The 26,326-nt window shown below is 37.7% G+C and overlaps 1 protein-coding gene across 12 annotated transcripts in view; it reads left to right on the forward strand.

Annotated features, from left to right (window-relative positions):
* C1H12orf4 (chromosome 1 C12orf4 homolog) overlaps positions 1 to 11,227 on the forward strand; it is a 25,659-nt gene extending 14,432 nt beyond the window's left edge. For 4 of the 12 annotated variants that reach the window (XM_040575573.1, XM_040575595.1, XM_040575603.1 and 1 more), the window contains 6 exons: positions 407 to 535; positions 1,658 to 1,726; positions 3,282 to 3,484; positions 8,588 to 8,645; positions 9,871 to 9,938; positions 10,977 to 11,227. In XM_040575573.1, the coding sequence (XP_040431507.1) occupies positions 407 to 535; positions 1,658 to 1,726; positions 3,282 to 3,484; positions 8,588 to 8,645; positions 9,871 to 9,938; positions 10,977 to 11,069 (620 nt within the window). In that variant the 3' untranslated portion in view covers positions 11,070 to 11,227. Of the gene's footprint in view, positions 1 to 406; positions 536 to 1,657; positions 1,727 to 3,281; positions 3,485 to 4,314; positions 4,406 to 8,587; positions 8,646 to 9,870; positions 9,940 to 10,976 lie in introns of those variants that run through there. The other 8 variants (XM_040575582.1, XM_040575608.1, XM_040575617.1 and 5 more) reach the window with 6 other exon arrangements.
* The last annotated feature ends 15,099 nt before the right edge of the window (positions 11,228 to 26,326 follow it).

Below are 26,326 nucleotides of genomic sequence, written 5' to 3' on the forward strand. Positions count from 1 at the left end.
AATAAGGCATCAACGCTTTAAAGGACGGTAACATTTAATGCATGTATGTTTTACCTGCTTTGGAAGGGGGGGTGGACCCCATGATCTCTCGAGGTCCCTTCCACCACCTAGAATTCTGTGATTCTTGCTGTTATCTTCAGGTTTATTTTTTGTATGGATGATTTTGTCTGAAGAATAACAACACTGTTTCAAGTTGTTTTTTTTCCAAGGAATTCATTTATTTAAAAAAACACTTTGTTTCTGCTGTAATACTTTTTTTAGGACTTAAAGTGAAATGCAGCAGGGCTTTTTTTGTTTGTTTTGTTTTGCTGTTGTATCTGTCTTTGCTTTAACTATATAACAGCATTATGTAATGTTACTAGCACATCCTTATGATGTGGATTTAAATCTTTATTTTTTTTCCTAGATTTTGCAACTGTTTGCCAAGAATGCACAGATTTTCATTTTCCTGGAATTCAAGAACAACTTGAAATTGTCCAGAAGGTTGTACTTAAGGCCAGAGCACAGCGTAGCAGTAAGTCGGAAAGACATCATGGTCAGTGACAACCAAAATTACTTTCCTTGAAATAGCATAGTGGTCAGTAGAATGTTTGTGGTTATGGGCAACTTGATTTCCCTCTTCTTCATATCTACAAATCTATGAAATGTGATGTTCTGGTTTGTCAGTTAACTCAGAGAGGTCTGCATGAAATCCTATGTTCACAGACAGCATGTCCACATGATGTCTTTGATTCCATAATTGACATACCTTTAGAGAAAAAAAAAAAAGTCCTTAAGTTCTGATCACACTTTAGCAGCATGGGAAATATGTAGGGCAATTATACTTTCCTCTGGAGCTTAAACTGCCGGTGACAACATAGACTTATTTGACTTGACTTTCATTTTTCTATATAAATACAAAGCTTTAAAAATTGCAGATGTGTTACGACTTATTCCCCTCCATATAAATGAGTACTAAAAATGGAGTAATAAATTGACTAAATGAGTATACTCTTTAGTACTGACCAAATCCTTGTGAATGGTTTACTTTGCAGTTATTTTTACAAATGGCATAGAAATTTTCTGACCACATGGTGTCAAGGCAGTACTTGTACATCATGAAGCTTTGTTTTTCTTGCAGAAAACTACTTGTGTGGTTTAAATACGTCAGTAACATGAATAGATTCATAAGAGTACATAGCGAAACAAGTTTTCTTAGGAATCTGCATATTGCTGTAGTCTTAAGGAGAATACTGAAAGCTGTTTTTATATTGGTGATTTATGTAAATTTCTGTTAAAATTTTCCTTGCAATACTAGGAACAAACTTGTTTTAAATATATGCATTATTAAAAAAGCAATAGCAAGGTACTATGTAGCTGTGAGGGTAATTCAGAAACTTTAGCATTCCGTTTGAGAACATTATGTTTCCATTTGTCTGAATAAAGAGGTATCATAGGATGATTAAAAGAGAAAGCTTATAATTTGGTAAGTTCATTTATAATTTGATAATCAGTTCAGCGTTTATTGAAGTTGGCAGAAGCAATTCTTGTCCAACCCCCAAATTTTTCCAACTTTATGGTGAAAATTCAAGCTAGATATCATCTCAGTACATTTTATATGACAAAGCATGATTAATACATGTTATGTTTAATATCTGTGATATTTGTTTATATACAGGAAATAAAGAAAGTGGAACTGAAGATAAATCCAAGAATATTGAACGAAACCAGTCAAATATTTTACCAGGTGAGTTCCATTGAAGAGGTTTGCCCCCTCTTCTTAGAACAAATTTTGTTTTATAGATGCACATTTTTAGCTCTAAATTCAGAACATAAATTATAAACTAAACCTAAGTTGACCTCAATCAGAGGAGAAGGATGTTCCTGTGGCTAAGGCAGAGAACTGGGTGTCAGGACATCTGGTTTCTATTCCCAGCTTTGCCAACATATCATATGACTTTGGGGCAAATCACTTCTCTATGTCTAAAATTTCTCTTCAGAATTTGAGGGGAGATAAAAAAGATCTCTGAGGATCCTGGGAAAAAAAATGAAACATAAATAATAGCAAATAACTTTGTGAAATAACTATATATGTCACTGTTCTGATCCAGTAAAGCATTTTAGAATGTATTTTAACTTTGAGAATGTAAGAATGCATTCCTCTAAAAGAGGGAATATCTTTAGTATATACTGTGATTTTTAGTAAGGAAAGCAGCTATGGAGTTTGAAGATGAATGCACAGTTGGAGGCACAGGGGAAGGAGATAAATCCATACAACCCATGGGTAATAGGAGAGCTTCTTAAAATTGCTTTCATGGTTGTCTTAGATCTTGGTCATGTAAGTGGATTATAAATCCACTTGGATCCTTAATGGATAAATCCCAGTAAAATCTTTGTGCAGTGGCACGTGTATCATTACTATTAGATGGACATTGCTGGGGATTACCTTAGCCATCGTCAGGAAGGAGTACGTATCCATTCCTCAGATATTCCAGTGCAAAGGCAGTATCTTAACTGGAATTGCCAGTGAAAATAGGTTTGAAGGAAGATGCTTATCTGTTGACTGGAACAGTAGTGGTATTGTATACCTACTTTTCTGTTGACTCCAGTATAGATATTTTGCTCTCCAGCAGAAAGATAAGATGGAGAGACCTGCATTTCACTGCCCATTTGCTGCTTCTTTATCTTTGATAAATGAAAACTAAGCCTAAAAATCTCTCTGACAAGACGTCTTCTTGAAAGCAGCTTTGTAACTAATCTTCCCATTGCTCTGAATTGTTTTAAATTCTAAAGGTCATTTATACCTTTGTCTTCTAAAATGTATCTGTTATTGTGTAACCCGCTATCCTTTTCCACAGACTTTTCGCATCCTTTATTTTAATGCATCCATTTTTGGTATTTCCGCCTCCCACATCTGTCTGCAATTCAGTGCTTACATTATATATTTTGAGTATTACACCTCCTCTGTGTTTGTTTTTTTGTTTCATGCTATATATAGATCATATCCGCTTGTTCTGGCACTGTTACATCTTATTACACCAGGTGTCCCTGATGCTTGTGAAACTCATCAAAGCAGGGAAGTGAGTGTAGGGTGAATGTAAAACAATCATACTCCAAGAGATTTTAGATCAGTTAGTTTCTAACTTTTATGTAACTCCTTATGTACGTGTTCTGATCTGTTGTCTACTTGTATCGCCTTTTGTCTTAACTTACTGACCCTATTCTTACATTGCATAACAATTGTGTTTCAGTGTAGGTCACTACTGTGATACCTTGCCTTTTGGGTTTATGTAATTCTGTAGGGGAATTCTACATAACACGCCATTCAAATCTTTCTGAAATTCATGTTGCGTTTCACCTTTGTGTGGATGATAACGTAAGATCTGGAAACATAACTGCTCGGGATCCTGCGATCATGGGACTCAGAAACATTCTCAAAGTTTGCTGCACACATGACATTACTACCATTAGTATTCCTCTCCTGTTGGTACATGATATGTCAGAAGTAAGTAAATTTAAAGTTTTGTTTTCTTCTTAGCTTCTAAGGTGCAACAATTTTATTTTTTTTCTCGAAAGGATATGTCTCATTCTTGTTTAAGACAAATGGAGCAATTTATCCCAGTCACATGCTCCTGCCACATCATTGTGCTGGCATTGGTATCTATATAGTGACCTGAGTTAAGGAACTGAACCAGTTAAAAGCATTTCAGTCAGCTGAACCTCTTCATTTTTATTTCCATCTCTCCTTGATCCAGCTCAGGGCACGGTTACAGAGGTATTAATGAAAGAGGTGATAGGACTACATATTTAGAAGTTAAAAAGATGTTTTGTGGCAGCAGTTCTTGCTTAGAAACTATAGTTTGTAAGATGCTGATATAATAGTAATAGCAGATCCAAATTTTAATTGCTTCTAGCTAGAAAAAATTAAAACTAACTTTTTATGAGCAGCAGTACTAGCAAAGCCCGGTTTCTTAGAAAATTTGAATTCTGTACCCCTAAACACCATTCTTTATCACCTCAGCCTTGTGCAGCAGTAACCAAATTTCACCTTTGCTCTGAATGGTCTCCTTCTTCATGCCCTAAGTATTTGCACGTTTAGTTTCTGCCCCTGAGCCCCCCACGTACCAGCTGGACAAGAAGCAGCATACTGCTGAGACTCAAGTGATATATGTCACATACTTTGGTGACATAAGTGTGCTTATTGTGCGGAACTTCTGTATTTTTTTCTTCAGTGGGACACTAGCGTGTAGAACTTTTCTCCTATTCAACTGTATTTTTTTCACAGTGCATAGTAAACTTATAATTTAATACCATTTACAATCTTTCCTCTGTCAGATCAGCTTCAAAAGATACTGGCAGGGAAGAAAATGGAGGTGGGGAGAGAACCAGCAGACAGAAAGTACAGCCACTTGCCACACTTCCTTAGGTGACAAATTTACAAACTAAAAGAAATTAGGAGAATAAGATAACGCTGCTATTATGTCTTTGCATATGTTTACTTGCAATCTGTTATGTTGTTATTTTTCTTCTTTAAAGAAAATTGTTTTTTCACTTACCAATTTCAAGACTGCCTCTCCTTTGAAAGTGCCTGACTCATAGCAAGAAAAAGGCTCATCCTTGGATTGCTTTTAATAGGTGGAATAACTGATTTTTTAACATAATTTTATCTGAACACCATGTAGAATTGGATCCCATTTGCAAGATTGGGGTCTATAAAGTTCAAGCAATGTTAAAAATATCCAGTAATGAAGATTCTAAAGAATGTGCCTCAAAATGTGAACTTTTAGTAATAGATTTTATTTCAGAAATATATTTTTGCATCTTTGGTATTAACACCTTTTTTGGGATGCAAATGCAAGTAGTCAACTTGCAGGACAGCAACCTGAGTTATTAATGGGACCCAATTCCTGTGTTTCAGAAATTTGTAGAGCTCTTCTCTTAATCAAGTTGCCAAGTGACTACATTAACCTTTTTTTTTTTCCCTTTGAAATACGTACATACAATGAAAGCTAAAACTAACATGTTTAAAATACAAATAGAGCACAAGACCAGGTGTTCACCATGCTTTTAAGAAGGTGTCGTTGCTCAAATGTGTGAAACTGAAGAATCATCTACTTGTCTGATGCTGGATTATTAAAAGTCCTGGTAAAATGATTTATCTTTTATATTAAGCTTTTTAAGTATCTGTGGAGTAAGCTGAAAGTGACCTGTATGATAAGCATAGGTTGAGCCAAAACTGAACTGCGTGAATTGCATTAGCAGCATCGCTTATTACAGTGTTTTGCAGCTGGCTGACCTCATTTGAAACACACAAGTCTGTAACTTGTTGTTGAGGGAAGAGCGAATAACAACAGATTTCCGAAGGTTAACCTGAACTTGGTGCCTTCAGCAGCTCCAGTTTTGAATCTGCATTTACCACCTACATAAAAAACATTTTTGTAAAGTGGTTAACCAGGAGCACAGCTGCAGAGATGTTTGCATGCTTCACTGTGGCAAGCATTCATCATGAGTTTGCTTTGTGTATTTCCCAAAGGTTTTCTTTTATGGATGGAAGAGTCGTGTTTATAACCCCACAAAAATGATGAGCGTATCAGTCTCAGTGAAGCTGTTACACTTTGTTATTATTTAGCCTTCATATTAAGCTACTCTTTCCCCCCCCCTTCCCCCCCAAGAAAAAATTTAGGGCTTCTGTTTTCCTTAGTTTTTCTTGTGACTTCAACAACAACAACAGTTTTGGTTTTTTTTTCCTGTTCTGATCATTAAGTTCAGTAAAGGAAGGAAACTGTGTTTGATATTTGAGAAAGACAAAAAATAGACAAGTTCAAATTTAGGACAACTGAGGTCCTAATGTCTGATCATTGCACTGAATCTGATATAAACTGAACTGGGGAATGAAATGGCTACATGGAATCATTAAAAATGCTGGAGTTGGCACACTTCCTTGGTAGTTTCAACGTAAGGGGTGTCGTATGCTGCCATCCATATAGCAACATGGAAGAAAACAGACCTCTTGAGGGCTGTCAGGCAGCTGTCTATGTGATGATAAGTTACGAAAAAATGTTTGAAAAAAGTAGATATTAAGGGAGTATAAGGTGTGCAGCAAATATTTGTGAACATCATTTATACATATAGACAGATTATCAAAGAGTGTATTAACCTTCAGTTTTTCTCTTACCATTTCATACCATGAAACATGCAATGCTCCATACAGTGTTTAGTATTTGCATAGATATACTTTGAATAAACACCTTGCTAATTCTTAGCTTACTGAAATTAACCGTTGAAATTTGGTTTGAAATCTTTGTCCCATGAGAAGTGTATGGACTTAGTGTTTTCATTACCTGGTTATGACACGGTTCTGCAGAGACTTAAGGATGCTCTTCTAGATTTTAAAAAAGCAGCAACTCCATGCGGTGAGTCTGTCACAAATTTCAGTGATGAAGAGGTTTGCAGCATATCTTTCTAATCACTGAAGTTGGCCTTTTTTATTTTTATCAGCTAAAGGAATGTTAATCTAACAACAGATCTTTTCATCCTGAAAAGGAATGGTGTGTGCTCTCTGTAGTGAATGAAACCAAAAGTCCCAGACACATTTTCTACTTGGTAGAATGCTGTTAATGAAAACTTACCATATGTGATGGGGTGTTTCTTTTTTTCCTGCCTTCTGTGCTGTGTTTTGAATTAGCACTTACCTGATTATTCATTTCCACAACTGTTACTTAATTTACATATAGGGAAGTCCTGACAACATGTCAAGATCATGAGAACTTAAGTTTTTAAAGGTGAATTAAAATCAAATCACTACTGCGTCATTCTCTGTTCTTGTGGCTTGCATGCACTGACATTGTAGATTCAACCTGTTATTTCCCTGAGTGACCACAAGATTTGACATCTATGTTTCTCTGAAATAGTCTGAGGAGTAGAGTCATATCCTGCTGTTTGAATCAGTCCTTTTAAGGCTAGTTTCTTTTATTGATTATATAATGTACTCATAAGTTGCCCTCAGAGCAACAGGACCTTTCTTTTTAGGTATTTGTTTTTAACCTAAGCCAAAACAGTGATCAAAAGTAGCAATAAACTCCTACATTGCTTGTGACAGAATGCAAATGTGGGCAGATAAATTATAACAAAACCCAGCTATTTCTTCCAGAAAGGTTAGAAAAGAAAAAAAAATTGTCCAATATTGTTGTTTCTGATTCACATGTTGTATAGTCTAAAAGCAGCACCTATTGATGCAACAATTCACCTCATGAAAAAAAAAAAGTTCTGTAAAGTTATTCTAACTTAGGCTGTTTTTATGTTACTATGAGGCTGTTACTATTTCAGGTATGGGAGAATATAGGGAGGTGCTCCCACCTAAGAAAAAACTGTAGCTTTTAATAGTTGTTTAGTGCAGAGACATTCAATATATTGATTCAACATTATCAGTCAGCATTCTTGGACAACCTTGCTTCTCAAATAATCTTTTTTAATCCTGAAGCTCTTTGAAAATGACAGCTTGCACACTGTTTGACATTGCAAAATAAACGCTGGCTTTACTGAATAGAAAATTATGTAAAGCATAAATTTTAAAAGGTACGTGGAATGATAAATTTGATTCCATGTGTATATTCCTATGTTCATACTGGAAAGTGCACTTTTTGATGTTGGAGGGCACATCAGAACAAGTAAGTATTATTTTCTTCCTGAGAAGTGTTTACAGTGACAGTCCTGCCTCTAAGTAGGAATGGTCATCTTAATATAATTCATTTTATAGTTGACAGCTGAAGAGTGCTTGATGTACTAATGCATTTGAACTGTTACTTAAATTCTTTAGACTAGGGCCTGTTTGTCATATAGTAAGGTAGCTTATACAGGTGGTTTTCATATCCCATCTTGGTGTTTAACTTCAGGTAAGAATTTGCTGTCTGGTTATATCTGAAACCCATCCATCAGATGAAGATGGATTTTGTTTGTTTTAGCTCTTAATAAAAATGCACCTCTAGGATATAATTATTTCTACCAATTTCAGTATTAGAGAGAATTTTTTACTGAAGGTGTATGGGTATGCCAATAAGCCTAAACCAGAATCATCAAAAATAGCTGGTAATCATCAGCTACTGCTGTTAAGACGTGGTCAGGAGCCTCTCTTCAGCTAACTGAAGCACAGATCTGATAGTTACAATTGTATATTGTACATTTTTCTGAAGTTCCACAGAGGAATTAAGTAGACCCATTTTCCAGTGACATTAATAGGATTATTATCAACAGTATGGTGGTGTGTGTTTTTTTTGTTTTTCAAGATCTCAGCTTAAAAATATATAGGCTGTTCAGACACTAGGCTCTCATACCAATAAGCAGTGGCTGTGCTTTTATGGTCATATATTATATATATGTATATATGGGTCATGTGTGTTTATGTATACGTATACATACGCATATACACACACCACCTGTCTAGAGTACTTTAGAAAACTGAATCCCTCATCATGGCCTGTAATGCTGCTTGGATACCTGGTGGGAAAATATGGTTTTATGGTAATAACTTACTATTTTTAATAATTTTCCTCTTGCTCTTGATCTAGATCCATGGGCATTGGACCTTTTTCATTTATTCATTTATTTTTAGGAAATGACCATTCCATGGTGCTTAAAGAGAGCAGAGCTTGTGTTCAAGTGTGTTAAAGGTATGTTAGTAAATGCTTCAGCTCATTTCCAGTGTTGCATTTGATGACATCCAGTCTTAGCTCAAGCTATACATTTTCCCCCAAAAAAGTCATTTTAGTAACTTACTACTTGTTAAAACACTTATACTTTCTCTTTAAAATTATTAACTATTGTTGTGGGACTTTTAAGCATCAGGAAATAATCTCACACTTAGAATGGAAACAAAATGTTTTGAAAATATCTTCACAACTGTTACATAGACAGTGAAAGAAAAAGCCCTTACTGCTTCTGAGCAATCTCTGAAGGAGGGCAGGAGCAGGTGGTTCTCTACAGTATACTTTCCAGTGTCTGTTGTATTTTAATTTCCTCAGTGACAATTCCCTATACTTTTTCAAGACTAGTTTATATGCTAATTCACCTTTTTGCTTGAAAGTCATCATGATTTGACTGTCATTTCCTATATTTCCCATTTGTGTTACTGCTTACTGCATTCTTGTGTCCTGCACTTAAACGCTCGCAACAGTCATTTAGAGTATTTAAAATGCTAGTAGTTATGTTCTTTCTACCACCTACTTAAGGAACCTCTTGCTGTTGTGAACTTTAGTGATTCACAATGAAATATCATCCATGTAACCATTTTCATTATACAAGTATTTTTCCAAGCATCTTTATTTGTCACTAATGTGTTTCGGTGGACCTTGTAGTTCATTGGTTATAGTTAGGAAATGCTAGCATAAAAATGCCAAATGATGATAAGTTGAGCAATGAGAATTAAGCATTTTCTGTGTAAGTAAGTCCAAGTAGTTTCTGTTCCTGCCAGATGGCCAAAACCCTTTTGGCAACTGGATATTGTCTTGCACTCATTCATCTGGATGTGATCGCATCAGAGCTAAAGAAAAAAGCTGCTTCTCAATGAAAGCAAGCTATTGAAAAAACTCCTAATATAATCATATTTGGAAAAACCTCTCACTTCTGCTGGCTAGTACTCTGCTGTACCATAGACCTGGTTATTTTGCTGTTTAAGGGTATTCCAGTTTTCTCAGTAATTCCTCATTAGATTTTCCAGTTAAATCAGATTTCAGTCAGTTGATCAGCCAAGTCTGATTTAAATGTGACTAACGATATCCCTAGTTAAGGCAGTTAAAATCCTAATTGTATGTGAAAACTTCCTCATTGCTTGATAGTAGTGTGATTGAGGGGGAAGTTTACATAGGTAATGAATATAATATGAATGCTGGTTTTTAGGTTTCATGATGGAAATGGCTTCATGGGATGGAGGAATTTCTCGGACTGTACAATTCTTGGTACCGCAGGTAGGTTAAACCAAGTTTGTATCTAAACTGGGAGACTGGGAACAAGAAGTTAAATGTCAACAGATCTAGATTTGATTTCTTTGCTGTGCCCTGTTTTTCAGTTTGAGCTTAAACCTAATCGCTGTTGGTTTTATCCCTTGCTTACAAAACAGGAATAAAAGGGTTTTATATTTTTGGGTATCCTGTAGTATCTTCTGAGGATGCTGAAAATGCAAACTGGGAAGTTCACCTTTATGAATGGTTAATACATAACCTTAGAAGAAGATACTTTTATTTTTTTCTCTTATTTTCTCTGAAAAGTTGGGACTAACTTTGCATTATATAATGTTAGGTTTTTGTTAGTCATACTGTTGAGCGTCTTGGAAAATTGCAATGCACTGAGTTCAGTCATGCTTCCACAAAATCATTAATTACTCTAGATGTTTTAAGTTAATTGTAATAAAGATTCTGAAATGATTTAATTTGGAGTTCTAACTGATTTACAGAAACAGGAAATTTTGCAAATGTGACCAATACTGAGGTGTTTTTTGTGCTGTTATTTTTTTGGTTTGTTTTTATTCTAAAAAGTGGTGCTAGAAATTCTGTAAAAAATCAGAATTGTGTTATGAAAGAAATAGCAAATACTTGATGACAAAGTAGTAAACTGTTGAGCAAGGAGGAAGCCAAGAATAAATGAACTGAAGCTGAATCTGATGCTGGAATTCAGACAGCAGAAGTCCTGTAGATAATGAACAGCACTGTCATGATTCTGCTAGGCAGAACTAATCAATTATTAGAACAAGAAATGTACTGGAAACAGATATATCCCATAAATATACAGACATGATTTTTAGGTCAATCTTTTTCTTTTGATTGAATTAAATAGAATTATAATGTACATTTTGAAAACAACCTTCTTGGCCTTCTGAAAAACTGCAACACTCTTTTAAATGTTAAAAAGCAAAGTTTAAAGAGATTTAGTTCTTCCAAACTACAGCAAAAAGCCAAAGCTTACTGGTGTATCTCTTTATTTTTTTCTTTTTCCCCTCCTCCCCCCAGACAATTTCTGAGGAAATGTTTTACCAACTGAGTAACATGCTTCCCCAAATCTTCCGAGTATCCTCTACATTGACTCTAACCTCTAAGCACTGAGTTCTGTGCAGCAGTAAGACATATCCTGTTGACAGAGGAAGAGGCTATGGAGATTCTTTATGGAAATGTCTCTTTTCCAAGGCCTGATGACCCTGAGTTGGTATTTATTGCAATTTCAAGAATAATGTCATCTTAATAAAAGATATATGCTGTCTGCACTTGGATGTTAGCATTTTATTTTTGTCTTTCTCTGTTTCAGCACAGCATTTATGTTGAATTCCTCACCTTTTTCTGAAAGACATGAAATGTAACTAGTCTTATGTAATCCACAGAAATGATTCACGTAGTTTGGTAGGAATAAGACTTACAGTAGAATTAGGATCGGGGGGAGGGAGGGGCTTCAGATTGCTTGGTTTTAAAAACATTTTCTGGATTGGCTTGGTGACATTTAAAGGATGTCAAAAAAAAAAATGTCAAAAAAAAAAAGGATGTTACATGTCTCCTTTGACAAATTATATCGAAATTATTCTCAGTTGTCTTTCCAAGCTCACAGTGACTGCAAAATAAAATGTATTAATGCCTCGTTTTACCAATTAACTGTTATAAAATGAAAAACATGAGAGAATCCTTTAACCTACTGCATTTTGTAAATCACTGGAAGTATTAAAAAAGAATCAAGCTAATGTATCTGTGAAAATGATTAGGTGTTCTTTTAATTATTGCCTTTTTACTATGTTATCTTTCTGCTTTCTTTGAAGGTTTCACATTGACAAGTCTGTCATGTACAACTTAGTAGGAACATTATAGTGTTCTGAAATCTGTTGCACTGGTATATTTTGCTGCTTATTGTCAAAATGTTTTATCACTAAAGGGTCTTTATCACTAATCAAGATGCTTGTGTGAAATTTCTTAGGCCAAACTTGAATCCACTCAAATAAACAAGCCTCACAACCTTCTGCCTCCTACTGATGGGAAACTAGGGAAGAAACTGCTTTTATCCCATCTTGGACAGTCAAGCTTTTTGAACATGTCTGTGGGCACAAGAGACTGTAAGCAATCAGCGTCACAGGGAAAGTCCTGTCTGAAGCTGGTATTCTCAGTGTTCCCAGAAGAGTTAGGCTCACGAGAAAGCAGCTGAGGTAGTGAAAGTCCCAGGGAGCTTTTTGAAGCCCACAGTTCTGTTCTGTAGGATACACTGGGATCCTGGCAGAGATGGGTTTGACTCTATATCTTTCTACAGATTGCCCAAGTTCTGCGCTTGAAAACCAGCTAAAAATGAGGTGATTTACTATCTTCATTGTGACTTTATTATTGTTTTATTTAGTTCAATGAATGCAAAGAGTGTAAAGCTTTGTACTGGGGAAACTGTAATTTAAAAATTATAATGAACTATAATTTATATAAAACTTAAATATGAATTATAATTTAAAATTCTTAGAGAATCAAAATAATATTAATACGCTCATGATGTTTATAAATGGCATAAACTCTTAACTTTTTTATTGAATCCTTCATGCTGTGCAGAGTCCACCTAAGTGACACAGCAACTATCTATTGCTGAACTGTCAAATGCTTTCTTTTCCTGTGCCAGCAGCTTCTAAAGAAGAATCATGAAAGTAATGTGACCTCATTTGGTGTTCCAGAATAGAAGGATTTAAATTCATCTAGAATGATCTGGATTAATCCTGTTAAAGCTCATTGCTACTCCTAAGATGAAGTCAAACTCCAGTCCCAGAAAATCAAGTGCTCTAACCAAGATTCTGTTTGTGAAAGATGTGGTAGCAGAAGTATTCCTTTTTGTAAGTTGTAAGACTTGATCTGTTTTATAAGAGAGATGTGTGTTACATAATTACCCCCCCACACCCAGTCAGTAAATCTACCACGAAGTAACCCATGGAACACCAAAAATTCTTGAGCAAGTTATCTGTCTTATACTTTCAGACTTTTAATAAAAAATTCCACACAAATTCTTTTATTATGCCAAAACCCCAAGACGTATCTAATTTAGTAACACTTGTGTAAAACTGCAAATTCTTTTCAAAAAAAATTACTTCCTTTTTGTGATAAGTCCTACTGCCTTTAATTTTTTGAAGCTGTGTATTTTCAGTCCTCAGAAAGTGGATTATATATGAACTTTTCACCCTAATAACCATCTTTGATACAAAAATGAGCAAACAAACTCCAGGGGTGAGGTTTTGGAAAGTCTAAAGGGAAGAAATGGTACTAAACTATTAGTTACGCTTAAATTGTTCCAAAGCTTGGCCCTTGTAAGCACTGAATGGTCTTGCCAGACTTTGTCAAAAGAATTCTTGATACATCATCTATTATTCCTGCTTTTCATATCTGTTCCCAGGAAGTAGTGTTAACAGTAAGTTTTAGCTGTCTTTGTAGAAAAACAGAATACAGAGCTGAGGTGACCTCGACTGTCCTTTCTATTTGATCTGTACCTGGCAACTGTACAGACCAGTAGTATACAGACTGCAATTTATGAAATAAAGCCATGTGAGAAATCCTACTGGGGCTGTGAGAAGCTATTTGAGATTAAGAGGAAAATGACTCAATAGGCATGAGGTTTTCTATTTGTATATGCACAGCAGCATTCCTTGGAAGGATGACAGTGCTGAATACCTTAAAGATGTTGTGTAAAATTGTGTATGTGGCTGCGCTTGTATTAAATAAATTGCTCTGAAGAGAAATGTGGAAGACATGACATTGTGCAGGTTTTTGAACGTGCTTATGGTGGTTGATATAAACTGCAGGTACCTTTAGCAAAATCTGAACCGAGGTTTAAAGTCTGTTTGTCAAGGACATCCCGAGCTGACTTTCAAACCCACTGTCTTCAGCTATACAGTCTGGGGCAGTTTGCTTACATGATCACTGATGACAATCAAGGCAAAGCATGCAGGCAGTTGAGGAACAGATTTAGAGTTGTAGTTCAGACCAGACCTTTTTTACACTGCTGTAAAATATTATTTTTTTTTTACACTGCTAGAAACGTAAGTGTTGGTACTGCCTGGAGGGATAAGAATTGTATCAGAGATCTTTCCTTCTACAATAGTTCAATACTTTTGAAAGCTCAACTGAACCCTGAAGGCAAAGAAGCATTGTAATTACAGCTAGCAGGGTCAGGCAGGTGGGTTCAGTTCATCTGTCATAAACTGTGTTCTGTTGGCAAAAGAACCTTACTCATTTTTAGCAACAAACAGTTCCAACAAGAAGAATGGGGTAATACCCCTAGATTGGTGAAGTTTGTAGCTTGATAGGAAATGTGACTTTGAATTCCTACAGATAATAAATAAATAATAATAATAATAAACAAAAAATGAACTGGGTCTTGAACAGGTCAAGCAAGTGCTCAGATTGATGGGCTTTTATATTTTGTGGGAATCTTTAAACAGTGACCTTGTTTGTCAGGATCTCTGTCGAATTCTCAGCACATGAACCAGATTGGGCCCCAGAGAGCATGTGTAGTGAAGACAACCCAGCTGATGATGTGAATGAGCTCAGAGATAGCCAATGGACTATGAGCTTGTTATTCTTGAAATTAAGACTGATTTATGAATACTCATAAGCGGTGCTTTGAAGTTCCTGTTAAAATTTACATTCCCAACTATTTTTGTAGATGGGTAGCAGCTAAGCATGGATGGCAGAGTCTCATCTTCTGAAGCAGGCATATAAATTACAACTTATTTCCAATTTGGAATGTACTAACTTCTTTCTTTGCACGTGGTCCAGGCTGCCCTGGTGACTTCAGGTTACAAAGGAACCCATAAGAAACCTCCAAAGCTCTTTCCAAGATTAGTTCCTGGAGATTAGTCCAGATTCTGGGAAAAGAAAGGTGGTTCTTAGTCCTTTGTTTCCATTCCCACGTCTGTCAGAATAACCTACAGATGAAAAACAAACAAACAAACAAACAAAAAACACATTAGCAAGCAAATCTTCCTCTGGGTACTTTCTTCCCATGTAGATTTATTTATTTATTTATTTATTTATTTATTTTAAATCAGAAAATGACTAAAGTACGTGATGCATGGGTTTTGTCTCATCAGTTTCTTGACTTTCAGAATAGACGTGGGACAGTGCATTCGACCAGTCTTATGCAATTTTGAGAGAAGTCTGATAAATTTTCTCCAGTGTGCATAAGTATCAATACCCCCTGGGGAAAGTAAGTCCCAGAACAAAACAAGGTTCTTGTGTCATATTTGTAACACATATAGCTATGAATATAACTAGTAGCAAATATTATCTGCAACACAGAAAAAAGAAAAGAAAGCTAGCAGCATTAAATCATGAAATAACTCAAAACAGACTACTAATGCACTATATCTGCACTTAGAAAAGCTATAGTTGGTACTGACATCTTTCAGATGGCTGTTGCAGTTCATGTCTCCTAAATCTTCATTCCAATCACTGGAAATACAACAAAAGTTATTGTCATACAAAAGCTGCCAATCTTCTGCAGTCCAGGGCCTGGATATGATGTTAACTTTGATATTCTTCCTAGTTTTTATTTAGCAGTCACCTTTATTTAGGAGTCACCCTCTGCTCTGTGTTTTCCTGGTGTAAATTCAGTCTACTAAAGTTCACTGACTTACTCCAAAATTACACAGATGCAACTGAGAGCAGAATTTGGCCTTGTGTGCCCTTCCAAGGGTGCTAAGTTTGAGCAGATACAGAGTAACACTGGCTAAATGACAACTGAAGGGGAATATGAAAACCATCTGTAAATATTTAACGAGTGCAAAGATTAAAGAGGAGGCGGGGTTGTACTACGTATTCCAAGAAGGGTTTTAACTTAACCTACAGGGATAAAATTGAGCAAAGGAAAATACATAAGAATTATGGAAGTAATATTTCTAAAAACTTAGAGATCAGTCTCATAATTTATAAAAATTTGTCAGTGAATGGAGTGGCATCCACTATAATTTACAAAATGACACGAGGCTGCAGCTATGCTGTTATGTTAAAAAGTGCTCTTAAGCTGCCTGTGAGAGGCCAAAATGGGGCTTCATGTCTGCCTTTCTGACTGCTCAGATGAAACCGATTTCTTCCTCCTGCCATTCCATCTTTGGGAAACACATGCATAACCATCTGGATCCAGCAGACATGGTTTGGTCCCAGCATGCCATGGAGAAAAATTCCCCACTCTTTCAAGACATACTTCCTGTGAAAGACAAAACCTTTGTGAGCAAATCACTTAGATCACTTAGTTGGATTAATTCAGGTTCAGACAAGAAAAGTCATATGCTACATGACATTGTTGGCTCTTTCCTAATGGGCATTGGTTCATTTACATCAAATATCATCAGAGCATCTTTGAAACCTGGTAGTTTCAATAGGAGTTCAGGGCTCATGGCCCTTGTGCAGGAATGGACCCTGTACATATAAATTTAGTGTCTTGAACTGGGAAGTTACAAGACTTGAAGCTGGTTTGGTTGGTTCCCAAAAGTCTTATTTTAAATGCCTTAAACTGAACCATAACAGCATCTGCCTGGCATAAATTATAATCCTCCAAAATGCTCTTTACTCACTCATACAAGTAATTTATAGTGACTGTTTCAACTTTGTTCCAATGAACACTTTCAAATCCAGGCAGAAATAGCATCACTCCACAAACAGGGGCCTGCTTCCTTCCGCCACGCTTTGTGTGCAACATCCACATTATCAGTCTTCCGCGTGCCTATTTCCACAGCGGAAACCCTACCAGCACAAGCCAGCCAAGCCTCCTTTTTTGAGAAATGAATCTTTCCTCATTCAACAATATAAGGTGGAAATTGCAGTGGGTCAATGACATGGGCTTTCCCTCAGGCTTGACAAGCTATACGAGAGGATGTGAGTGCTTCTGTTGAGTAGTTGTTTGGAAACCGCTGTCTGACAACCAGTTGTTATCTTGGATATGTTTTTAGCAATTTTGGGCAATTCTCCCTGCCTGTGGAAGTTGTTCTTTCTTTTAAGCAGTCCATAAATCATGGGCAAGTCTTGCAAGCTGATGTTACTAAACGGAAAATGGTACATACCACTCTTGTGTTGATAGGTAGTCCTGTTCAGCTCTGCTTACTGAACCTTCCCGTTAAGAGATAAAATATGCAGATAAAAATTGTTGGCAATTGCTGCATCTCTCCAAGATTCACTTGATTTCTAAACCTTCACAATAATTCAGGGAAGTGCCGCCTAAAAATGCAGGATATTTAACTTTCCTTGTGCACATGCTTTTACTAGTGTCAGTTTCTGCTGTGTTTCAGCAGATGGAATTTGCTGTGCAGATCAGTCTACTGATTCTTCAGTTCTGCCTTTAATAACAGGCACTACCTGGAGTCCTCAGGAAAGGCAAAGTCCTGTGTCCTTCCTGCCTGTGAGTCACTTGATAGCTGGAAATTATCATGGATCCCAACAAAGATGATGGTGTGCAAGCAAAGCTAAGTGATGGATGTAGACCCAGGGAAGTCAAACTCCCTATGTGTCAAATTATCTAGTCCTTGTAAAACTCCTGGCATTGGGTCAAGCAAATTATTCTAAGTTGATTTTTTTTTAAAAAAATGAGGACTCAAGTGATTGAATGATATTTGGTTGACAGTCACACAGAAGACAGGCAGCAGACTTTAAAGGTTCATTTTTGGCACTGAAACTATATACTGTGTGCCAGGTAATGGTAGAATAAATTATTTGAGGACAAAATGTAGCTGACCAGGAAAACTTTACTGCCTGGGAACACTATCAGGCTATAGAAAAGTTAAAAATAATTAAAATCACCTGGGCATTAAAAATCATGTAGCCAGTGGACTAGATGCTGTCATACAGAGATAAGAGCAGCTTTCCTCTCTGTGAAACTTCGAGGCCATTCCTCATTCCCGCAGCCTTCTCATGAGCCCTAGGTTCATGTCAACCACACCGCAGGTACTCTGAGCAGGAAGGAAGCTTGCTGGTTGTCTCTGGATTGGTTGGTTGGTTGGTTAGTTGGTTGTTTCTAATGTTTAATTCACTGTCTGCTGGACACTGCGTTCTGTGACAGTAGAGTCCATTACATGTTCTGGGACACCAAAGTACTCACTCAAAGGGCACTGGAATTAGTGAAAATGAAAAGCCAGTGACTCAGGAGCAAAATCAATTCTCAGTAGAGAAATAGCATACCTTTATTAATAAATACATTTCAGTCTAGCCAGACTTTCCTCACAACCTTGGCCTTTATGCCTGTGTAGCAAAAAGCACCACCTATCACCGATGTTTAGACCATTGTGGCCTGCAGTGGGGTAAGTAACATGTCCAAACTCTGATAAAGCCTCAGAAAAGAATAGTAGGACCAACAGGACAAATTAAGCTAATTACATATAACTGCAGTCCCATACCAGAAGCAAGACCTTTGCAAGCGACTTCCAGTCAAACCAATGTACTTAAGCAGCCATTCTCTCTCCCCCTAGAAAGAGCAAGATTTGAACCTGAATTGCTCATTTTTTCTGTCATGACTATTATCTCTGACCTACCAGATTAACTACAATTCAGTTCATGAGCCTGTCTTAATTCTGACATATATGAAATACAATCTAGGGGAATTTAAAAGGGGAATTTAATTTAAGATTAATTTCCCTGTCACACACACACACAAATAAAAAATAGAAAAACCTTGTGAAGACATGAAAATTCTCTGCTGACTGCTGATCAACTGAATAATGGATATAAAAAATAAAATACTATGCTCAAGAGGATGACTCAAAATGCTAAGGGAAAGCTTTCAAGTAGTCTTTACTTAATGTGGGGTGATGAAATCGGAGAACAATCTTACCCGACTGTTCCTAGAAAATCTGTTTAATTTTCTTTCCTCTGTAAAGAGCACTATCAAAGCTGTTTACACTGAAACCACGGAATTTGGAAAGCTAAAGCACAAAGCCTTCACATGATGGATCTTAGCTGGATGCATTGTACAAGCTGAGTTTGCAGTCAGTCTTCTCGACTCAGTTGCATGCTCAAGTCAAATTTAGGGCTTCATATGCAACAGTAATGTTAAATCCTTGCCTTGATGAACTTTGATGAAGTTTTGGTATTGACTTCAGTAAGGCCAGGATATCACTTCCCAATATAGCTCTAGAAACACACAGTGGTTAAGTAATAATTAATAATTTAATTAATATAATTAAATTATATTAAATTATTATATTATATTAAATTAAAAATAAATATAATAATAATAATAAATTTGTGTGCAAAATGTGTAATACATCAAATATTTGTGACTCTTCTAAACAGAAGATGTCTAGCAGCCAGATCTAACAGCTCAAAATCCAGACTGGACACCTCAGTGTCACCAGTGCCTCATGGCATCTTTTGCCAACATATCCCCTTTCAGCTGCTTCATTTGAAAACCATGAGTTATGAAACTCAGCAATGCAAAACTGAGATATACAGCAAAAGCTTGCTGGATGAATGTCATAATATACTTAAAGGTCATGTAGACACATGGTTTTCTGGTAATAATATATACAGCTCCTCACCGTTCAAGTATATACTTCGCATAGCTCCCTTTTGTGGTGTATTGGTGTAGGTAGTGTAAACCTCATGAAAAAGCAAAAAAATGAACAAACTTTTACGTGTTGCATTCACATCAGTAATGCTATTAAGGTGCTATTCAAGTTTTCTTGAGATCTAGTCCCTTGCAGAAAAAGGGAAAGCAGTGAATATTTAAACTCTGAAAGTGCAGTTATTAAAAAAGGAAAAAAATAGAAGAAAAAAATCCACTGCAAAAGGTCAGATACCATCCAGTTTATTCAAAAGAGCACCTTAGTCAGAGAATTATTCTTAGCCCTATAGTAATCTTCAAACGTTAAGTTAGATGGGTATCTCTCTACGGCTAGAAATATGGCATGAAGGTCAGCCATGACTTGATCTTTTCTAGAGCTGGCAACACTCCCACTTGAAGTGGGAGGTTAAACTAGATGACTTCCAGAGTTCCCTTCCAACAAACATTTCTATGATAGTATGATCTCATGCCTATATTGCAGTTAAAGGGACCATCTTTTTTTTAAAAATCTTTGAGATGTGCAGAGCTCATTTCAACTATTCCTATAGAAAGAGCTTGAAGGAAGTTTCCATCATGTTGATTCTTTATCTTTGTACATCATGCTTGAGACAACAACAGCATATTTTACTTCTGGCTGGCAGTGGGAAATAATTTGCAGGGAAATAACATCCATACGGCATGTGTTTGTGTATGTATGCAAGGAAGTAGCTGAAGTGGGTTTGCAGGCCTGTGGGGCTTATATGTCCAAGTGCCAGCCACTGGGGAGATGCAAGATTGTGGGGAAGTTACAGGACAGACAGTGTGTATAAGAGCACATCAGCTACTGGAAGGATACATATTGTATTATGTACATATATGTGCATACGTATACATACATACATGTAGAATCATAGAATAGTTTGGGTTGGAAGGGACCTCAAAGATCACATAATTCCAACCCCCCTACCATAGGCAGGGACACCTCCCACCAGACCAGGTTGCTCAAAGCCCCATTCAACCTGGCCTTGAACACTTCCAGGGATGGGGCATCCACAACATCTTTAGGCAACCTGTTCCAGTGCCTCACCGCCCTCTGAGTGAAGAATTTCTTCCTAATGTTTAATCTAAGTCTACCCTCTTTTAATTTAGAACCATTACTTCTCCTATCACTACACTCCCTGATAATGACTTATATTTTCCACTCTCCAATCAGTCTGAGAAGGTAACAGGATGAAGCCATTGGCACTGATTGTGTTTCCTTGCCTGCTGTGTTTTCTGTCTGTGCTGATCTGTAGGATCAGCCATGTAGAGATGTATGTATGAATTGTGTGCACGTGTGCCTACTGGAAACACACACTCAGCCCCGCTGGATGTGGGGGCAAGGAGCTGAAGCAGCCCCAGCTCTGTCAGGCTGGATTTGGCAACCCCCAGCACTCTGGAACCCTCTGGCTCCCCAAATCCTCTGACTCCCTAAAGCCCTTTCAGGCTGATAGATAATAACATATGCTTAAATATGTACATAACACTTTAGCTGTCTCACAGCTAAAATCGGTCAGGCCCACCACGTATACCAACTTAAGATGGAGAACTGATTTACTTATATTTACAGCTCTACAGAACTGTGTCAGGCCCTAATTCAGAAAACAAATATTTGTCTAATTGCAGACATCAAATTTACTAAGACTTTAAGTTATATTTAAGTACCTCTTTAATCAGATTTTATGTCAGCCGGGATTTATCATCATGGCTGAGGTGATAGTCAAGGGTGTAGTCTTTAACTTTGCTTCTATCCAAAACAACCTCAGTATTTAGTAGTGCTTCCAACCCATGTTCGGTGTCTTTTGGAGTGTATGGACTAAACTTCACACAGGGCTCTTTGTCAGACTGCCATGCAGTGAGGACACATGTGCCATCCACATATTCCCTGGCTTTTGGGACATGTGGTAAGAGTGGTGGCTTCTTTCTCTTTCATCCCTAATTCCAGCCAAGCACATCTTCTTACCACAGTCTTTGCCCTTGGTGGTCAAGCCATTCTCAGGAGAGAGATGGATTTGAACTTCTTTGTGTCCGTGTGGGCCTGGTATCTGAGTTTCCTGATTCAAAGAGATTGATACAGTCTTTTGTACTGGTAAATATGTCCAAATGTAGGGCATTCCCAACATGGAAGAAAACAGCAGGCTGACCTTCTTTCCTCTTTGGTGCCTAACCTCCAAAAATGGTTTGAGGCTAATAATTCAGACCCGAGATAAGGGCTTGAATCCAGAAAAAATGGTGGACTTTGAAGGCATCATTTAGTGTTCCCTTATGACTGAAGTAGACAGTGCTTCTATGGTGACTGTGCTGGCTGCTGTCATTCCGGGGTGACTAATGCTCCTCTGGTGCTGCAGAACCTGAAAGGGCTCTGGATTCAGAAAGTGAAGTGCTACCATACTGAACATGTTTGTGGGCACAGGCCTGAGTGAATGCATCAGGAGGAAAGGAGGCTTGATCTAGGGAGGCTGGAAAACTGGAGGAGCTCAGGACCCTCTCTATTCTCTGCCTGCAGCTCTGTTCACTGAGAGGGTAACTTCCATCCTGCCCTGCTGAAGGTCACCACTCCCATCTCTACCTCCATTGGGTGAAACACTCCTCAAAAAGCAATTTGAGCTCTGTAGGCAGAAAGAAGTGGGTCAGAAGAGCCCCTCAGTTGCCCTGTGTTAACTGACCCACCGCAGTTTGAGTGAAAGGCAGCAGCAAGGAGCAGCAGGAGGTGATAATCTTTCAGCTGATGTCATGGCAGTGGGAAGAAAACTCGATCAAGGCTGAGATATTTATCTGAGGAGGGTAATGGAGACAGCACCTTAACTCCTATGAGAAGGGGGGAAAAAAGAGATCTTTGAACCTTTCCTGACTGCTAGTGCCGTTCATCAACATTTTTCACCAGCTTCCAAAAGAAAGAAATCAGCAAGAAAAGAAAGAAGTCAGAAAGAGTGTGGCAGTGCAGGCTGTATACAGTACATGCTGGATCCTTATCACCTTCAAATTTGCTGCATTTTTATAGGGAAAGACACATTCAGATGTGACTTTCAGGAACCTCAGGCTATGCACATAAAGGAAAGCTCTTCCCTGTCTATCCAAATGCTGGGCAATGTCTTCATTTTTGAGTACACAAACTAAGGCAGCTTAAGCAGGCTGAATTTCAAATGGGATATTCAGCACTTTCTGAAAGCCAAGCCCATGCATCTAAAGTTTAATACATCTCAAAATTAGGGGTAATTGGAATAACAAGTCATCTGGGAAAGTCTTGGCCTGCACACAGTGCAAATGAAACAACATGAGAACAAAATCTGGCTGTCACCTGTGCAGCGCCCACACCAGTGGCAGTGCTTGCTATCATGAGAAGCTCTGTGAATGAAATTGTTCTCTGAAAGAAGCATTTTGCACAGTAATATGTGCCTGCTCAATTACCTACTTGCTGCATAAACTATCTTAATTTTTACTTTGGAGTCATACGCAAGCCAGACCTTCCAGACACTTTGAAAAACAAGTAGAACAAGAACAAAGGCGGCAAACACAACCAAAGAGAGTTAGGGATCAGTCAAGCTGGACACGGCAACAGGATTCAGCAGGAGATGTATAAGAGGCTTTCATTGTGCCATCAGCACAATCATTTTACACAACACTATTTTCATGATTAGTTATTACACATTATATGACAGCATTCCCATGCCTTCAGGCTTTTTGTAACAGTAGGAGAAATGGTGGGCTGGAGGAGACAGCTGGACTTGCACTTGGTATATGTCAGTTTACTTAAGCAGAACCATTTTACTGCTGCTGGAGGAATGCAGCAAAAGGTCAGTGCTGAAACTTCGCTAAAGTAAGTTGAGCACACATTCCAGCTGCGAACATATGCTGACTACTCGCTTGATCAAAAAGGAAATTTCAGAGCTCTGCTACATGCTTGCCTTGACCCTGCTCCATACCGCCTGTCTAGTGTGCATCAGACAAACTGTTCTCTAATCCTGCATGGAATACACATTCTGTTAAAAGATGCTTGGAATAGTTGCATATCATCATTAGTAGAGCAATCTTAAACTGGGCTCATGCATATGGAAAAGTGCATGATAGCAGGGAGAGGGATGTCACGAGGAGAGGTGTTGTATGAATGCATTAAATGTGTGTTTTTATTTCTTAGTCCTGTGTTCCCACCATAACCCGACCCTATCCAAGTGAGAATCATCTTTGCAAGGGAAAATTAAACTCAGTTCTTGTATTTCCCTTGTCTGTGTCTTTAAATGTTTAATCTTCTGGAGCTACTCTGATCTGGTCAGTGTCAGAGGAAGAATCCTGTGCTGACAAAGTGCACTAAGAACCTACACCAACTTAACTGGGCTGCTAAAAATTTCAGAAGTGAAGCTCTTATAACTGCAAGAGCTTCTGGCTGATTTAGAACATGCCCTCATAACATCGCTTGATAAAAATAAGACTCTGGCTTTTTAATAGAACAAATTGCTTGGGTTTTATATTTAACCACAGTCAGTGTTAAAGCTATAACTGTTTTTCAGAATATTTTAGGAATCTGATCTTGATCTTCCATATGTTAAAAACCATCACAACGAATACCTTGCATTGTGGCTCCTGAGGAAGATATAACAAGGTGGCTACAGCCTGAAATAAAAAGCATGTATTTTATGTTCAGATTTGCTACTCTTATCAGAGTAGGTATCAGAAATGATCATTTCAAGGTAAGCAAGGAGGCAGTCTTGAGCCAAATAACCTTGCAAACCTGCATGTTGTTTGCAGAGAGGGCACCAATGTTCCCATTACTCACAGCCAGCTCTTCAAAAACTCTGAGGCTCCACTGTGAAAAATGGTACTTGTATTTAGGACCCTCAATGCACTGGGGGCAGAGGATATTTTGACAAAAAGAAATGGTTTCCTTTCTGAAAAATGGGACTTGCAGAATTTAAGAATATTACATGATGATCATGGTAATAAATGAGATTAAAACTCTGGGTTTACTAATCTCAGTTTGTCTTTGGGTTGTGCTTCAGTCAGTCTAACTGTATAGTACAGTCATGGTTTAGTAGCACTACATCTAGAATAATGCACATTAAAAAGAACATGTTAAAAGTAAGAGAAAAAATAAAAGAGCCTTACCGGCTGCCTTTTATGCAAAAAAAAAAAAAAAAAATTCTTTTTTTTTTTTTTCTTTTTACTGTGGGTACTACATAGTGTTCAATCACAATGCATTAATTTGGAGAGAATAAACAGCATGACACATCAATAGACGAATCCAACACTAGCACCAGGTTAGTTTCTTTTCACTGACTCAGATGTTTGCAGTTAACAACAAAGCACCGGAAAAGTTGATACAAAGAGGATAGGACCCTGAAAAGGTGGAGGAGTGGGTTGACAGGGCTCTCATGCAGTCCAACATTAACAAATGAAAAGACCTGCCCCCTGGCAAGACCTAATTTCTCACAACAGTACAGGCTGGGCACTGACTGATGGGGGTGCAGCTTCACTTTTAGAAGGGGCTGGGGATCCTGGTAGAGAGCAAGATGAACCTGAGGCAGCAGTTGTGGTGAGGAAGGACGGCTATATCCCACTGCATTAGCAAGAATGTAGCCTAGAGTTCAAGGGAAACAATTATTTCCCTGTAACTGGCACTGGTGAAGCCACATCTGGTGTGCTAAACCCAGTTCGGGGCATCTGAGCACAAGAGAGAGGTCAACAGATTAGAGAGAGTACAATGGGGAGCCACTAGGATGCACAGGGGGCTGAAGCACTTGATGTTCAAGGAGAGGCTGAGGGTATTGTCGGCAACATACCAAGGATCAAGGTAACTGCTCAGCTGTCTGTAGTTTTTTTGAGCTTTAGCCTTCTAGCAAAGTAAAAATGTGTCCATTTGTCTCAGAGAGTCAAATGGAGAGTCAAATAGAGTCCTGGATATTATCCATGAAGTCATTCTGTCATCCTATGGAGAATTCACAAAATTTGAATGCTGCATGTGTGTAATAAATGTTTGTTTCAAGCAAAGAAGAAACCAATGCAGTCCAATTCTAGTAGCTCTCCACAGGAGAGGTATAGGTCAGAGAATAACCAGAGCTCAAATTCTGGTCCAATTCTACTTTTTTGAATTACATATTTTATTTTTTTTCCATGTTTCTTTTATAACCTCTTATACCATGGAGGTACAGGCCACTCCATATCCATCACCTCTTACCTAATACTGATATCAAAGAAAGGTTCACTGACTGCTTATTTTGCACCCTCTACTCATTAATGCTCTGATCTTCAAACTGCTTCTACATGTACCTACGTTTACTACTGTAAATCAGGCCAGTTCAGCCATCTGCAGTAGCATGTGCCTAATTTTGAGTGTGTGAACAGTTCAAGGGTCCACAGGAAACAAAGACCACAGACCTAAGAGTTGAAACTTGCTCAGAGTTTTCTACTGGTTGATCCCAGCCACCTGCTGCATATCTTTGGTCTTTAATGATGTAAGCCACGATACTTACTAGCTACCTGTTCTGCATATGTTTTATTAGTGCTTGCTCCACTCTCCAATCTTTTATATTTTTTTCCTGTATGCCCCTGCAGATCTGATATGCTTCCCACAATTTCTAAGACAAATTTCCACATATACATGCAAAATTCCTTCCAGATACATTAGTATCTTTAAATACCACTTCATCACCTTTCTGTCTCAAAATGATGTGATTTTGCTCTTTTCCTTTCTCCTCCACTTCCTGGAGAGAATTATTTCCACCTTCCCATCTTTCCTACCAAAGTGTCTTTGTAGAACTAAATCTTACCATTTATAGGGACTTAAACAGTAGAAAGG

The sequence above is a fragment of the Cygnus olor genome, chromosome 1 (genome assembly GCF_009769625.2).
Source record: "Cygnus olor isolate bCygOlo1 chromosome 1, bCygOlo1.pri.v2, whole genome shotgun sequence".
Lineage (NCBI taxonomy): Eukaryota > Metazoa > Chordata > Aves > Anseriformes > Anatidae > Cygnus > Cygnus olor.